This window comes from Scyliorhinus torazame, chromosome 13 (assembly GCF_047496885.1).
Source record: "Scyliorhinus torazame isolate Kashiwa2021f chromosome 13, sScyTor2.1, whole genome shotgun sequence".
In the NCBI taxonomy this organism is placed as follows: Eukaryota; Metazoa; Chordata; class Chondrichthyes; order Carcharhiniformes; family Scyliorhinidae; genus Scyliorhinus; species Scyliorhinus torazame.
In genome coordinates this window covers 169,777,382-169,792,565 of record NC_092719.1, presented here as the reverse complement: position 1 = coordinate 169,792,565, position 15,184 = coordinate 169,777,382, and the positions used below count along the sequence as shown (strand labels likewise).

General features: G+C 43.2%; 2 protein-coding genes across 2 annotated transcripts in view; one reads left to right on the top strand and one right to left on the bottom strand.

Moving 5' to 3' along the window:
- The window catches only part of LOC140388364 (protein SPMIP1), a 59,208-nt gene that overhangs the window by 13,645 nt on the left and 30,379 nt on the right, over positions 1-15,184 (top strand). The gene's annotated exons all lie outside the window — the stretch shown is intronic.
- Positions 3,733-15,184, bottom strand: part of LOC140388363 (deoxyribonuclease gamma-like) — a 60,296-nt gene continuing 48,844 nt past the window's right edge. Inside the window, exons 6-8 of the mRNA XM_072472409.1 lie at positions 10,556-10,713; positions 7,501-7,597; positions 3,733-5,288 (exon numbers count right to left, since the gene is read on the bottom strand). Coding sequence (XP_072328510.1) covers positions 5,190-5,288; positions 7,501-7,597; positions 10,556-10,713 — 354 coding nt within the window. The 3' untranslated portion in view covers positions 3,733-5,189. The remainder of the gene's footprint in view (positions 5,289-7,500; positions 7,598-10,555; positions 10,714-15,184) is intronic.

Sequence of the window (15,184 nt, the reverse complement as noted above, 5' to 3'; positions counted from 1 at the left end):
GTCCGCCTCTTCTAAAACCACTCTGATTCAGGCCCATCCAAGATGGCCCCCCCCTCTACGTCCATGACCATGTATAATCTCCAACTCTTGTCTCTTCTCCCCCCCCCCCCCCCCCCCCCCGGGCAGCTCCTCCATCTCACACCAACTCTAGGTTCTCCCCCAGTTTATGGTCTCTTATGAAGCCATTAGCCTCTTCTGGTGTTTCAAAATAGTACTCCTGGTCTTCAAAGGTGACCCACAATTTTGCCGGGTACAACACCCCAAGCTGGACCTGCCTTCGGTACAACAGCGCCTTTGCCTTTTTGAATCCTGAATGCCTCTTCGGCAGCTCCACACCAATGTCCTGACGTATTCGGACACGGTTCTCTTCCCATTCACAGTCTTGCTTCTCCCTGGCCCATTGTAGGATCTTTTCCTTGTTCACAAATGTATACATCCACACAATCACTGCCCGCGGCGGCTCCCCACTCTCAGCCTCTGCCTTAAAGACCTGTGGGCCCTATCCAACTCTCGGGCCTTGTATAGCACTCCCTGCTTTACCAGCCTAGTCAACAGTGGTTAGCACTGTTGCTCACAGCTCCAGGGTCTCAGGTTCGACTACCAGCTTGGGTCACTGCCTGTGCGGAGTCTGCACGTTCTCCCCATGTCTGCGTGGGTTTCCACCGGGTGCTCCAATTTCCTGCCACTGTCCAAAGATGTACAGATTAGGTGGATTGGCCATGCTAAATTGCCCTTCGTGTCCAAAAACGTTAGGTGGGGCTACTGGGTTCCGGGGATAGGGTAGAGGTGTGGGCGTAAGTAGGGTGCTCTTTCAAAGGGCCGGTGCAGACTGGATGGGCTGAATGGCCTCCTTCTGCACTGTAAATTCTATGATTCTATGAACATCCTTGGCACATATTTTGTGGCACTCATTCCTTCCACGCCCTCCGGCAGACCCACAATCCATAGGCTCTGCCGTCTGGACCTGTTGTCTTGCTCCTCCACGTTCACCCTCAGCGACTTGCATAAGTCATCCAGGACACCCACCTCTGCCTCCAAACATACGACCTCTAGTCAGACACCACCGTCTCCATGTCTCGTATCTTCACCCCTTGTGACCTAAAGGCACATTGCCTCTTTGGTAGCCTGGAGACAGATCTTGTTGGGGTTATAAAAGGAGGCTGAGTGGGTGGAGGGTAACACCAGGGAAGGTGGGGCGCGGAGGTGTTGGTTGTATGTTTGTTGTGGGATTTCCTGTTTATTCTCTTTTTGGGTTTGGTTGTGTTTGACGTTTATATATAAACGCCTTAATAAAAATATTTTTTTTAAAAAGGAAATTCATCTTTGAGGACGGCCATCAACTGTTTCATCTGGGCCTTTCCCACTGACGTCGGCCCACCCCCTCCTCCATTGTCACAATTTTTGCTGCACCACAGGTCTCCTCCAGTTCCTTAGCCAGGTCTTTGACTGTCTTTTGCTGGGTTGGCAGCCAGTCGACATAGCAATCCTGGGGAGAACCTCTCCCTCTATACGTTCTGCACCACCGTCCTGCCAGAGCTACCCCACTAACTGGTATAAAGTGCCCAAACCAATGGCATCAGAAAACACACATTGTTGAATCCAGTGCTGTTATCTTTTCTCTTACAGATTGGAATGTGAAGAATGGTTGGAATGTGAGTCTTTACAGGAACAAACTGTGTCACAACTATGCAGAATCACCAAGCAGAAACTGGTAGCCAAGTTCCGCCGCATGAGAACGGCCTCAACCGGGATCTCGGGTTCATGTCACATTACATGTAACCCCCGCTGCCGTTGCAATGATATTCACAGAACATCTGGTTACATAACTAGAATCATGATTTATTGATGAACACGTGGAAGGATAGCAAACAGAATACCATACAGACAAAGTTACTATTTGAGTTCCGTGAACTCTCTTGGAACTACCCTTATGTGCGACTGTCCTGTTGTACGCCTTGCTACCAACTGGCAAGTGTCTCATGTCACATGACTGATGTCTGATGCCACCAGCTGGTTGGAGGTCGCATTACTAACTATGTAAAATACTATTCACAGGCGTATCACACCACCCACCATACTGCCTGGGTTTGCAGAATCCTACTAACTGTCCTGGCTTAAGACAGTTCTCACCTCAATTACCTGTGATTATCACTCACTCCACTCACACTGTTTGTTCCTGTAAAGACTCACATTCCAACTGTTCTTCACATTCCAATCTGTAATTATCTTGCAATTGTGTCTCCCCAATATATGCTGTGATTGTGAGCCTGCCTCCAATTCACCTGATGAAGGAGCAGCGCTCCGAAAGTTTGTGACTTCAAATAAACCTTTGGACTTTAACCTGGTGTTGCGAGCCTTCTCACTGTGCACACCCCAATCCAGCGCTGACATCTCCACATCCTGTAGAACTGAAACATAACCTTCCTATTTTTGTATTCAATTCCTCTTGCAATAAACTATAACATTCTATTAGCTTTCCTCATTACTTGCTAATCCTGCGCACTGATCTTTTGCGATACCCGATACATCACTAAGTTACTTTTACACCAATTGGCAGTATTGAGGACTCCTAACTCAGGTGTACAGTTGGCTGGGCTGACAGTAAAGCTCATTCTACTCTGCCCCTCAATCCTCCAGCCCAAGAGTGCACCTTCCCTTCATCACACCAACTCCGACCTCTCAGCTGAAATGTGATGGTTTGGCGACTTTCAGTGGAATGCTATTAGAGTTCCAAGGTTTAGGTTATGAAAAGAGATTGCATTCCCTGGAATAATAAAGACTAAGGGACGATTAGACTACTGTTGGAGGGGGTTGCATGTTTGAAACTCAAGTTGGGATTGAATAGGATGCAAGACTGCAAGTAGTCTGCTTTTGCAGATGACAATGGCCAGGGAGGGAAGGAAGCATGGTTAAGTTATGAAAATTTGTGGCCGGGTCAAAGATGGATGAATTCAATCTTTCCAACGTTTAACTGAAGAAAACTACTGCTCAACCATGAATGAAGATTGGATAAATAGCCTGACCACATAAAGGTGGTGGAGAGGTTAAGGTGTGTGTTACCAGTATACATGTGGAAGCTAACCTTATGTTTGTAGATGATGTTGCCAAGGCCAGTATAAACATGAGGATGGTGTCAAGTTTAGATCATTGGGAGAATGCCGAGGTAATGGTTTGGGGGTCTTGAAAGGTAACCATTTCTGGAGATGCTCTTCAGAGGCGTGTGTGAAATGCCCACCAAGCTGGACGATGGATGAGAGGCATTGGAAGAGAACAGTGATCAGCCTGCACTAGGACAGTCAATGCATTATCATCATAGTCACAACAAAATGTTGTTCATGGCTTTGGATTCCTTGAACACTCTTTCCCTTTTATGTCCTGGAGTCACTAAAGTTTTTTTTCATCACTTACCTCATCAACAGTATTTTGTACCCAGGATTTTAACATCTGTGTTAATAGATTGTCATCTGGCATTATCTTGCTGATTCATAAATAGAATTTTAACTCTCACATATACATACAGTACTCTGGAAGAGATTTGTAAAATTCAGGAAATGTAAGCTGTGCTTTCAACAATTTAATGAGGATGTTCAGACCACTGAGGCTGGAACAGCAGATTGTCAGTGCACTATGGCATGCATTCATCTTTAGTTGTAATGCTTACTTCTGATTCTGGCTCTTCTCTGCATGACAGGTCATTGAATTGAAGATGGATTTGCCTTTGACAGTCATAGAAAATTTCTGTCTTGACTGCAGTAAATGATTTATTTCATTCAATTGTATTTGACAAGGTCTTATCTCACCGAAAGCACATCATGTATACAGTGTGGAAGCATTGCCGCGATAGTTTATGTAGCTTATTGAAACATTTCAGCATTTTATGACTTGACAAAAATCATTGGCGGTATTGTTCAAACCTTTTTATTTCAATATTATTGTCAATTTATCAAGCTATTTGAAGTCATTTGTTATTGGTTATATTTTAGCAACCATTTCCTGCCCCAGAGTACCAGGATCTGTTTTGACGCGGATGTAACATGATAAAATATACATTTTTGGTGTTATGCCCAACATAGACTTCCTCCCTTGTCATTGCAACTGGTGCCTGGTTTGATTCCTTGTCCACGTAATATCCCCCTCCATATTGGTCAAAATTTACATCTTACTCTGTAAATTCACCAGGAGTGAATTCATGTCGTCCAAGGCTTCACTGGCCATCTGCTGTTTCCCACCCATTACAGGTAGACAGGTACTTATGCAGATAAAATACTCACATTAAGTACAATGCATAGTGTTTCGCACTATTGCTTCACAGCGCCAGAGACCCTGGTTCGATTCCCAACTTGGGTCACTGTCAGAGTGGAGAGTCAGCACGTTCTCCCTGTGTCTGCATGGGTTTCCTCCGGGCACTCCAGTTTCCTCCCACAAGTCCCGAAAGATTGCTTGTTAGGTTAATTGGGCATTTTGAATTCTCCCTCAGTGTACCCGAACTAGCGCCAGAGTATGGCGACTAGGGGATTTTCACAGTACCTTCATTGCAGTGTTAATTTAAGCCTACCTGTGACACTAATAAAGATTCTTATTCTAAATCCCCTGCACTTCCTGCATGGGATGGGGATGGTGGTGGTGGTGGTGGTGGTGGTGGTGGGGGTAGCGGGGAGAGCAGTTTAATGCCTGAATCTTACTTCTTACTCCAGTCATATTGGGGCAACTGTAAGTAAAAGATTGGCTTCTGTGGGTGAGGTGGTGGGTGGGGGCAGCAAGGGACATGCAGCAATCCAGAATCACAAGAGGAGTGGGTTGGGATGTATAATTGGAGAAGGTCGGTCAGATAATGTGGAATGTAACTGTGGAGGCAATCCAAAAATAGAATGAGAACCTTGCAGAGTCAACGCGAGGAATAGAGAGTCAATAGAGGTTAAGGTGATCGTATAGGAGATTGCAAGATCTATGTTTTGGATTGAAATTTATTCAGGGTGGATGAGAGGAGGTAGGCAAATGGAAGAATGTGACAAAAGTGTAAATTAAATGGCTCCTTTGAGGTATACAAATTTCATATAATGTTTATACAAAACTTTGGATGTCATATTTCAATGTAATGGAAAATGAAATCATTTTCAGGTTAAAATGATGTCAGAGGCAAGGTGCTGTCATTCCATTTAGGATTAATGGAACCGGTACTTAATGTTCTTCTACCCTTTCGAACCTTTGAAAGATCTTAACCAGTAAAAGTAGCCATGGGATTCCTGCAGATCTACTTCCACAGGAAAGTGGTCACTTACTTCCAGGGCCTGTGAAGTTAGAAAAAGAGGAGACTGTCAGTTTTGATTTAACCATGGTGGAGAAACATATACAGTGTTTAATCTCAAGTAACGTTCCAGAGTAGTGTTTTATCCTCTGTCACCAACCCAATGAGTTTGCTTAAAAATTTGTTATATGGGGTGGCATGGTGGTTCAGCATGTTGCGGCATCAACAAATGATAGGGTAGAGTAATACAAAATGGATTTTTCCCACAATCTTCCACTCGGTGATTTTCTGATGCTGAGGATAAGCTAGGCACTTTCTCACAGGGAGGAGAAAAAGTGATGCTTTGTGAAAGTCTTCATTTCCCATTGGGGTACACTTCCACAGTTGGCAGTAATTCTCTAGTACCTCATACGAAAAACTTGACAGTGAGTATCAGTAGGCTGTCTGGCGATGAAGGACACGCCAGCCAAGCCTAATCTGTCTGTCATGATATTCAGGTAAACATCATGGTACAAACATACATACATACCTACTGATGGGCAGATCAAGGGACCAATCAACACACACACAACACCACAGCCAATCACAGGCAAGAGCATACACAGGACAAAACAGGGAACATGACACTTCCCGGGCATTCCAGCAGGAGACAGCTCAGGGCACAGAGCTCACAGCAAGCCACTCAGACATCCACCATGTGCTGAGTGCCACTCCAAGATAGTATTAGGAATAGGTCCACAGATTCTAGGGTTATGATCGAACCTCAGTAAACAGTATACAACTGTAAATAAATGTTAGTAATAAAACTGAGTTGTACCATTCGCAACCGTGTTGGTTTGCCTGTGTAGCAGAGTACCCAACACATTACTGTCCTCATTCAATGTCCATACATGTGCAATTCCAGTGGTTATCACAGTAGCTGTGATGAATCACTAAATCAATGTGTCCTTTCTGATATTTGGGAAAGAGAAATATATCTTCTTTCTAAAAGAGTAAATATAACTGAAGAAATTTGTGAGAAAGTAATATCTACTATGTATATGTTTGTTGATCTAGTAAGAAGCAAAATTGGAAATGCCGGTTATTTGCACACTCAATGTGGAATTACTCGGGTAGAAAATGAATCCATAAATCTCTCAGTTTCTAAATCTCTCAGTTTCTATTATGACATACTTATGATTTAAATCACAATGTTGTGTTTTACTTTGTCCTCTTTATGCAGTGACCAAAATCTTAAACAGCAGCAGAAAATGTTTAATTTCCAATTGTGACGATTCCCTTGCTGAAGACATATCACTCGTTACACATTGAACTTGTTTCTTGCCTTAATCATTAAAATGCTATGGCTCTCATTGTCAAGCCTTGTCATAGAAACATAGAAAATAGAGACAGGAGTCGGCCATTCGAGCCTGCAGTACCATTCAATATGATCATGGCTGATCATGCAACTTTAGTATCCCACTCCCACTTTCTCTCTACACCCCTTGATTCCGTTAGCCATGAGGGCCATGTCCAGCAAACCTTTTGAATATATCCAACACACTGGCCCCAGCAGCTGTCTGTGGTAGAGAATCCCACAAGTTCACACCTCTCTGAGAGAAGAGGTTCTTCCTCATCTCAGTCCTGAATGGCTTACCCCTTATTCTTAGGCTGTGACCCCTAGTTCTGGACGCCCCCAACATCGGGAACATTCTTCCTGCATCTAGCCTGTCCAGTCCCATCAGGATTTTATATGCCCTTGTCCATAAGTTCCTGCCTCAGTCTCCCAACCTCTACCGTGCTTTCACTGTGATGTTCCAGCATTCCTTCCTCTCCGGCCTCCTTTGCATCCTCCTTCCTGACTCCACCTTTGCATCAGCCTTTGGTTATCTCGGACCCACATTCTGGAATGCTTCCTCTAAGCCCTTCCACCTTTGCAATCTTTATCCCTTACTTCAAAACTTACTTTGATCTTTCCTACATTCACTCACCTCCCCCTTCCCTCATCACTACTCAGTGATTTTGTTTTTACCTCGTAAAGACTTTGGATTTTTTAATTGTATTGGGGTGTTTTACTGCGTTGGAGTTATTATAAAATTTCAAACTGTTATTGCTGCTATTGCAGGTGGATGGTGCATGGTGGATATTTCACGAGTAAATCTTCAAGATTATTTTGAAAATATCACCTTCAGCCAGTTGGTGTGTGCTGTTTCCGAATGCTGTGTTTCCCTGAAAGTGTACAGAATTCCCATACAGACATGAAACCATCGAATTACCTGTGCTTCAGTCATGCCATAAGCCTCTTTGTAGTTGAATATATTGACTGAATTTGGAATGACTGCCTTTACTAATTTTTCTCCATGAAATACAATCCTGTTTTTTTTAAATAGAAAGAAATGTGGTTATAAAATCTCTAATGTACGTTGTTGGATAAACTTTACCAATGTAACTAGAAGATTCTTGACTGTTGAAAAACAGGAGCAGACTGGGCATTTAAAAAAGACATTCTGTCCATCAAAATCAGTCCAAATGTGTATATAAAACATCAAACTGTCAATCACACATTGACAAATATCAAAGATGTCTGATCATACATGTGTGACGCAGAACAGATTCACTCACTTGTGCACATCCCCAATGATAAACATAAGGGTAAATAAATCGGCTTTTGCTGATTTAAAAACTTACCGTACAGATCAGATTTATATCAATCTAGACACGAAATGCGCTAGCCAGGATTCTCCGAGCCTCCGCGCCGAGCACGATTTCGGGGCGGAGGCTCGGAGAATCCTGGCCAGCGGACGAAGAATGGGTCCGACACCTTCCCACGATTCTCCGTGGACTGGAGAATCGCCGCCAGTCGCGTGAGCGCAGTCGACATGGCGCTGGTCGGGGGCCATTGAAAGAGGACCCAAAGCGATTCTCCGCTGGCAGCTGGCCGAGTTCCCGCCGGTGTGGTTCCCTCATGGTTCCACCCGGTGGGCACTCGGAGTGGCGGCTGCCGCGGCCGCCCTGGTTGGGGGCGATGGGGGATCTGTCACCGGGGCGGTCCTCCAGAACGGCCAGGGTTCCGACCGGGGGCCACCGATCAGTGGGTGCCTATGTTGTGGGGGCCGCCGCCGCAGGCAGCCGCCGCACACATGCGCGGACCCGCGGCCAGAAGTGCAGGGGCCCGTTTCGGCAGCCGGAGCTGCGTGGACTACTCCGGCGCCCTGCTGGCCCCCTTCAGCTAAGTGAATCGCTGGGCCAAGGGGTCCATTGACGCCGGCGTGAAACGCTCCGGTGTTTACGCCGGTGTCAACACTTATCCGCCGGTTCGGAGAATTCCCCCCCCCGCTGTTCCTCTCCTCAGATGCTACCTGATCTGCTGAGTTTATTCAGCATTTTCTGTTTTTATTTCAGATTTCCAGCGTCCGCAATATTTTGCTTTTATTTGTGTAAAATTATGTTAGGGTAAAATTATTTTCTCCTTTCGTTCCCTTATTTCTTTGTGCATCGATTGTTCATGTTGAATGAGTCAGCCTGTTTTTGTTTTTTCTGATGAGTTGTTCTTACCTCAGTACGATTATTTTATATAATGTACGATGCCAATTTCTCATTAAAAGGATTATTATTTTTGGTGCAATTAGGTGGTTTCTCCCCACTGTTGTGCTGTCCGAGTTTCCTCCTTCCCACTTTCTACATTATAGAGAGACTGATACTGCTGTACTTCAAAGCTCTCATTAAGTGGTCAGCACATTACAGGAAGGCCACACGAGAGAGAGCACGGAAGAGATTTATAAGAATGCTGCCAGGAGTGGATAACTTTACAGAACTTTACAGAGGGACTGGTTTAGCACAGGGCTAAATAGCTGGCTTTTAAAGCAGACCAAGGCAGGCCAGCAACATGGTTCAATTGCCGTACCAGCCTCCCCGAACAGGCGGCGGAATGTGGCGACTCGGGGCTTTTCACAGTAACTTCATTTGAAGCTTACTTGTGAGAATAAGCGATTTTCATTTTCATTTTCAGAATCACAGAATCCTTACAGTGCAAAAGGAGGCCATTTTGCCCATCAAGTCTGTACTGGCTCGCTGAAAGTGCATTCTACCAAATCCCACTCCCCTGTCCTATCCCCATAACCTTACACGTTCTTTCTTTTCAGATAGCAATCCAATTCCCTTTTGATACCGCAATCAAACTGCATCTACCACCCTCTTAGTAAGTTATTTCCAGACTCCAACCATCCTCTGGGTGAAAATTTGTTTCCTCACATCACTTCTACTCCTTTTGCCCATTATTTTGAATTTGTGCCCTCTAGTTCTTGATGCTCTCTTGAGTGGTAACAGTTCCTCACTATTTGCCCTGGCTGTACCCCTAAGCATCTTGAATACCACTATCAAGTCTCCTATCAGTCTTCTTTTCTCCAAGTAAAGCAGTCCCATCCTTTCCAATTTATCCTCATAGCTACAGTTCTTTTATTCCTGGAATCATTCTTGTGAATCTCCCCTGTACTCTCTCCAATGCCTGAGGAAAGATTGGATAGGCTGTGTTGTCGTTGTGACAGAAGAGGCCGAGGGAAGATTTGATTGACGTGTATAAAATTTTGAGGAGCCTAGAGAGAGTATGTCAGAAGGGCCTATTTGTCTTAGCTGAAGTGTAAATAACTTGGGATCATAGCTAATTGGTAAAAGGCCTGGAGGGAATTGAAATTACTTTTTCATCCAAATATGGTGATGTTTACTATCTGAAAGGACCGTAGAGGCAGAAAACTTAATCACACTTAAAAAATATTTGAATATGCACTTGGAATGGTTAAACCTACAAGACTCCAGAAGGGAAAAACAGTAGAAACGGGAATATAAGAATACTGGTCTGAACTATTTTTTCCTATTGGGACTATGGACCAAAAGCTACAAAGTTGGTGTAGGCTGAATAGATATTTTTTGAGCTGCAGAGGCTGAATGGCATCTATCAATGCCATAAATATCTATGATTTTATGTAACTGGATGTCAATTTTGATACTTTCCTCGATGCAGGATGTTTGATTAGGTGTCAGTTTAATTAATTATATCTACTGCCTTGTTGAGATACCATTGTTCCTATTTTTAGGGGAGTGAGGGATAAGATTGTTACATTTTGTTACTAAATAGAATGTTTCATGGTTCACATTGTCCTTATTAAAAATAAAAGGAACAAAGAAAAATAATAAGTTCCTATCCATTGCAGAATTTTATATTCCATTACTTCTTGTACTATAACATATGCCTCCCTCTCTCCAGCGTACTTGCTAGCCAGATTCTGCTTGAAACATTTTCACCTTACTCCTTCCCAAGTTAATCTATCGTCTCACCTGTCATATGCACAATGTGTGCTCTCTCTCACTGTTGTGTCATTATTATCTTCAATGAGCCAAACAAAATTGGTATCATTTCGCAACCTGATATTTGGCCATTCCTTCTTGCGAACATAGTCGCAATCTGCATTGAAGTCGCCCATAAGTATAAAGTACTGTTGGAGACAAAAGGAAATGGTATTACAAAGAGCGAATCATCTCTATCTGAATAGACAGGACAGTCGTGTTTCACAATCTTTCCGACTCTCACACAGCTCTTAGTAATGTTCCCCGAACAGGCGCCGGAAAGCGACTAGGGGCTTTTCACAGTAACTTCATTGAAGCCTACTTGTGACAATAAGCAATTTTCATTTCATTTCATTTCAATGTTGAAAGGTTTAAGGGCAATCTATGTTCTAATGTTGAAGTAAATTGTTGCTATTCCCTACCAGTGCTGGTGTTGGTAAAATGCACTAATTGTTTTCAAATATCAGTTGGTTCTAGGCTACCACCTCGAATTTGTAACTTACCTGTGGTCACAGTAATTTAAAAAATTAACCTGCTTTGAACGTTAGTGTTCCAGAAAAGGCACTGAATCTTTTGAGCACAATTTCTTCCTTTCTTCTATCCATGCTGTCTGATTTCACAGCTTTCATCTTTAGTCACATCAGACCGACTGTCACAATTGGGAGGATCCTGTGAGTATCATGGATACCATTGCATCATTAGCTCAGGTGATGATCCATTCAGATGAAACATAGAACCATAGAAAAGGGAGCAGGAGGAGGCCATTCACCCTTCGAGTCTGCTCCGCCATTCATTATGATCATGGCTGACCACCCAACTCAATACCCGCCTTCCCCCATATCCTTTGACCCCCTTCATCTCAAGAGCTATATCTAATGGCTTCTTGAAAACATACAATGTTTTGGCCTCAACTGCTTCCTGTGATAACAAATTCCACAGGCTCACCACTCTCTGGATGAAGATGTTTCTCCTGTCTCAGTCCTTAAAGGTTTATCCTGTGTTATGGGCCAGGGTTTAGAGAACCCCAAAGTATATCATGGAGTTCACCTGACCCACAACTTTAACAGATTGTGGTATGGGGAGCACACGGCCCACTCTACAGGTGTGGCACAGCAGAAATGGAAAAGTATTTTTTAAAGCAAAACAATGTTTATTCTATGAACTCAAGTTAACCTTTTAAAAACATACAGTGAACATCTTAGCAACCATTAATTTAAATACAACCCCCAAAGAATACAACATTAAGTAATCCTTTAAGCTTTCCTTTTACCATCCTTAAGCACCATGAGGTACTTACCGTGGTAGCTGAGCATTTAAAATTGCCTGAGATACAGTCTGACTCATTAGAAATGGCAATGATCCAGCTGCAAATTAAGCAACTTCAACATGAAAAAGAATTTGTTAAGGAAAATCCCAAGGCTTTTTACACGTACATAAAAAGCAAGAGGGTAGCCAGGGAAAGGATTGACCCACAGAAGGATAGGCAAGGGAATCTATGTGTGGAGCTAGAGGAAATGGGCAAGGTACTAAATGAATACTTTGCATCAGTATTCACCAAAGAGAAGGAATTGGTGGATGTTGAGTCTGGAGAAGGGTGTGTAGATAGCCTGGGTCACATTGAGATCCAAAAAGACGAGGTGTTGGGCATCTTGAAAAATATTAAGGTAGATAAGTCCTCAGGGCCTGATGGGATCTATCCCAGAATACTGAAGGAGGCGAGAGAGGAAATTGCTGAGGCCTTGACAGAAATCTTTGGATCCTCACTGTCTTCAGGTGATGTCCTGGAGGACTGGAGAATAGCCAATGTTGTTCCTTTGTTTAAGAAGGGTAGCAAGGATAATCCAGGGAATTATAGGCCGGTGAGCCTTACGTCAGTGGTAGGGAGAGAATTCTTCAAGACAGGATCTACACCCTTTTGGAAGCAAATGGACGTATTACCGAGAGGCAGCATGGTTTTGTGAAGGGGAGGCCGTGTCTCACTAACTTGATCGAGTTTTTCGAAGAGGTCACAAAGATGATTGATGCAGGCAGGGCACTGGATGTTGTCTATATGGACTTCAGTAAGGCCTTTGACAAGGTCCCTCATAGCAGACTGGTACAAAAGGTGAAGCCACACGGGATCAGGGGTGAGCTGGCAAGATGGATACAGAACTGGCTAGGTCATAGAAGGCAGAGAGTAACAATGAAAGGGTGCTTTTCTGATTGGAGGGCTGTGACTAGTGGTGTTCTGCAGAGATCAGTGCTGGGACCTTTGCTCTTTGTAGTATATATAAATGATTTGGAGGAAAATGTAACTGGTCTGATTAGTAAGTTTGCAGATGACACAAAGGTTGGTGGAATTGCGGATAGCGATGAGGACTGTCATAGGATACAGCAGGATTTAGATTGTTTGGAGACTTGGGCGGAGAGATGGCAGATGGAGTTTAATCCGGACAAATGTGAGGTAATGCATTTTGGAAGGTTTATTGCAGGTAGGGAATATACAGTGAGAGAGTTTGAACTTCAGAAAATGGCTATGAAACATAACAGTCAGTTAAAATTGGCAGACGTAAAGGGAAATGTACAGTTGGAAGATAGTGATGAGGATAGTGAGAAAAAGCATCATAGTGTTATGGGCGAGGTGTTTTCAGAACCCCAAAATGTATCATGGAGTTCAACCAACCTCTCCCTTTAATGGATTGTTGCTTTTGAAGCACACGGCTTGTTCCCCAGGTCTGATATATTACAATTATGGACACGTGGTTTTTAAGACAAAACAATGTTTATTCCATGAACTCAAATTAACCTATTAAATAAACATTGGATCTCTTAACACTCCTTACTTCAAAGATATCCCCGAAAATAATACAACACTAAATAATCCCTCAAAATGTTCCTTCAAACATCCAAAAGGCTTCAAACCTTCAAAACAGTAACACACCAGGTCACAGAATATATATATTTTCTGTTTGATGGCAGAGATATATCAGCTTGGTTTACTTCAGCTCCAGCACCTTGCTTTTCTTCCTGCAGCTCTCTGGAAACACACGGACACACCTCAAGCTGCTCTCTCAAACTGGCTTTCTCCCTTCAAGCAGCTCACAGCAAACCAGCCTGGCACTTTTAAGCTGCCCTCAGCAAAACCCGCCAGGCACTTTTCAGCTGCTCTCAGCAAAACCAGCCAGGCACTTTTCAGCTGCTCTCCGCAAAACTGAAACCAAAAGCAGAAATGAACTCAGCTCCCCCCAACCTCTGACATCACTTCAGTAATATGATCATCTCCATTCCTCAAATGTACATTGCTTAAACATCCATTTCTTAAAGGTACTCTCACATGACAATAGTCGAAGGCTTGGTGGGGATCTATTTAAATATGTCTGAGCATTGCCAAGGTTTGATGAGAAGGAGGTGGAAGCCTTTTTCATTTCATTTGAGAAGGTAGCTAACACATGAAATGGCCACAGGACATGTGGGTATTACTGATTCAAACAAAGCTGGGACATAGGGCTATTCAAGTGTTTGCATCACTACTGGAGGAGGCATCTGGGATGTAAGAGCTGAAAAAATACATCTTATGGATATAAATTAGTTCATATGAATTAGTGCCTGAAGCCTACAGACAAAGGTTTAGAAATTTAAGGAAAGAATTTGGTTAAACATACATCGAGTTTGAAAGGATCAAACAGAGTAATTTTGATAGGTGGACGAGGCTTTGAAAATAGACCAAACGTATGAAGCTCTCAGAGAAATTATTCTTTTGGAGGAGTTTAAAAATTCAATTCCTGATGTAGTGAGAAATAATGTGGAAGAACAGAGGGTTTAAACTGTGAGATTAGCAGCAGAAATGGCAGATGATTATGAATTAGTTCATAAATCAAAGCTTGGTTTCCGACATCAGTTTCAACCTGTGAGGGATAGAAACTGGGGACATGAGAAATACTCAAGTGGTAAAGGTAAAGGTGATCTGATGGGACATAATAAAGAGAGTGTACCTCAGATTTAAAAAGAACTCCAGGAGGGTGGAAGAGACATGAAACGTTTCAAATGTTTTCACTGTGACAAACTAGGCCATGTAAAGTCACAGTGTTGGTGTTTGAAGAAAAGCACTGGGAAAGCTGATGTGGTAAAACAGGATAAGACAGTGGGGTTTGTTAAAGTGGTAAAGGAAAGCCCAAGTGAAGCGAAGGAGGTGCTAAAGATTGTACAGCCTGATCAAGAGGTGATTGATAAGGTGCCAGATCTCTTTAAATAATTTACTTGTGTGGGTAATGTTTACTCATGTGTATCAGGAGGAGCAGGTAAAGAAGTCACACTTTTAAGAGATACGGGAGCTAGTCAATCTTTAATGGTAAGAGATGGGGAGTTATGTAATTTGGGAAGAATATTAGCATAAAAGGTGGTAATATGTGGAATTCAGGGTGAGAGGAGTAGTGTTCCATTTTATAAAGTAAGGTTGGAAAGTCCAGTGAAGAGTGGTGAAGTGGTAATAGGAGTAATAGAGAAACTATCTTGTCCAGGAATACAGTTTATCTTGGGTAATGATATAGCTGGATCACAGGTGGGAGTGAAGCCTACTGTGGTTGATAAGCCAGTGGAAAATCAGACAACTGAAGTGTTGAAGGATGAGTATCCTGGGATTTT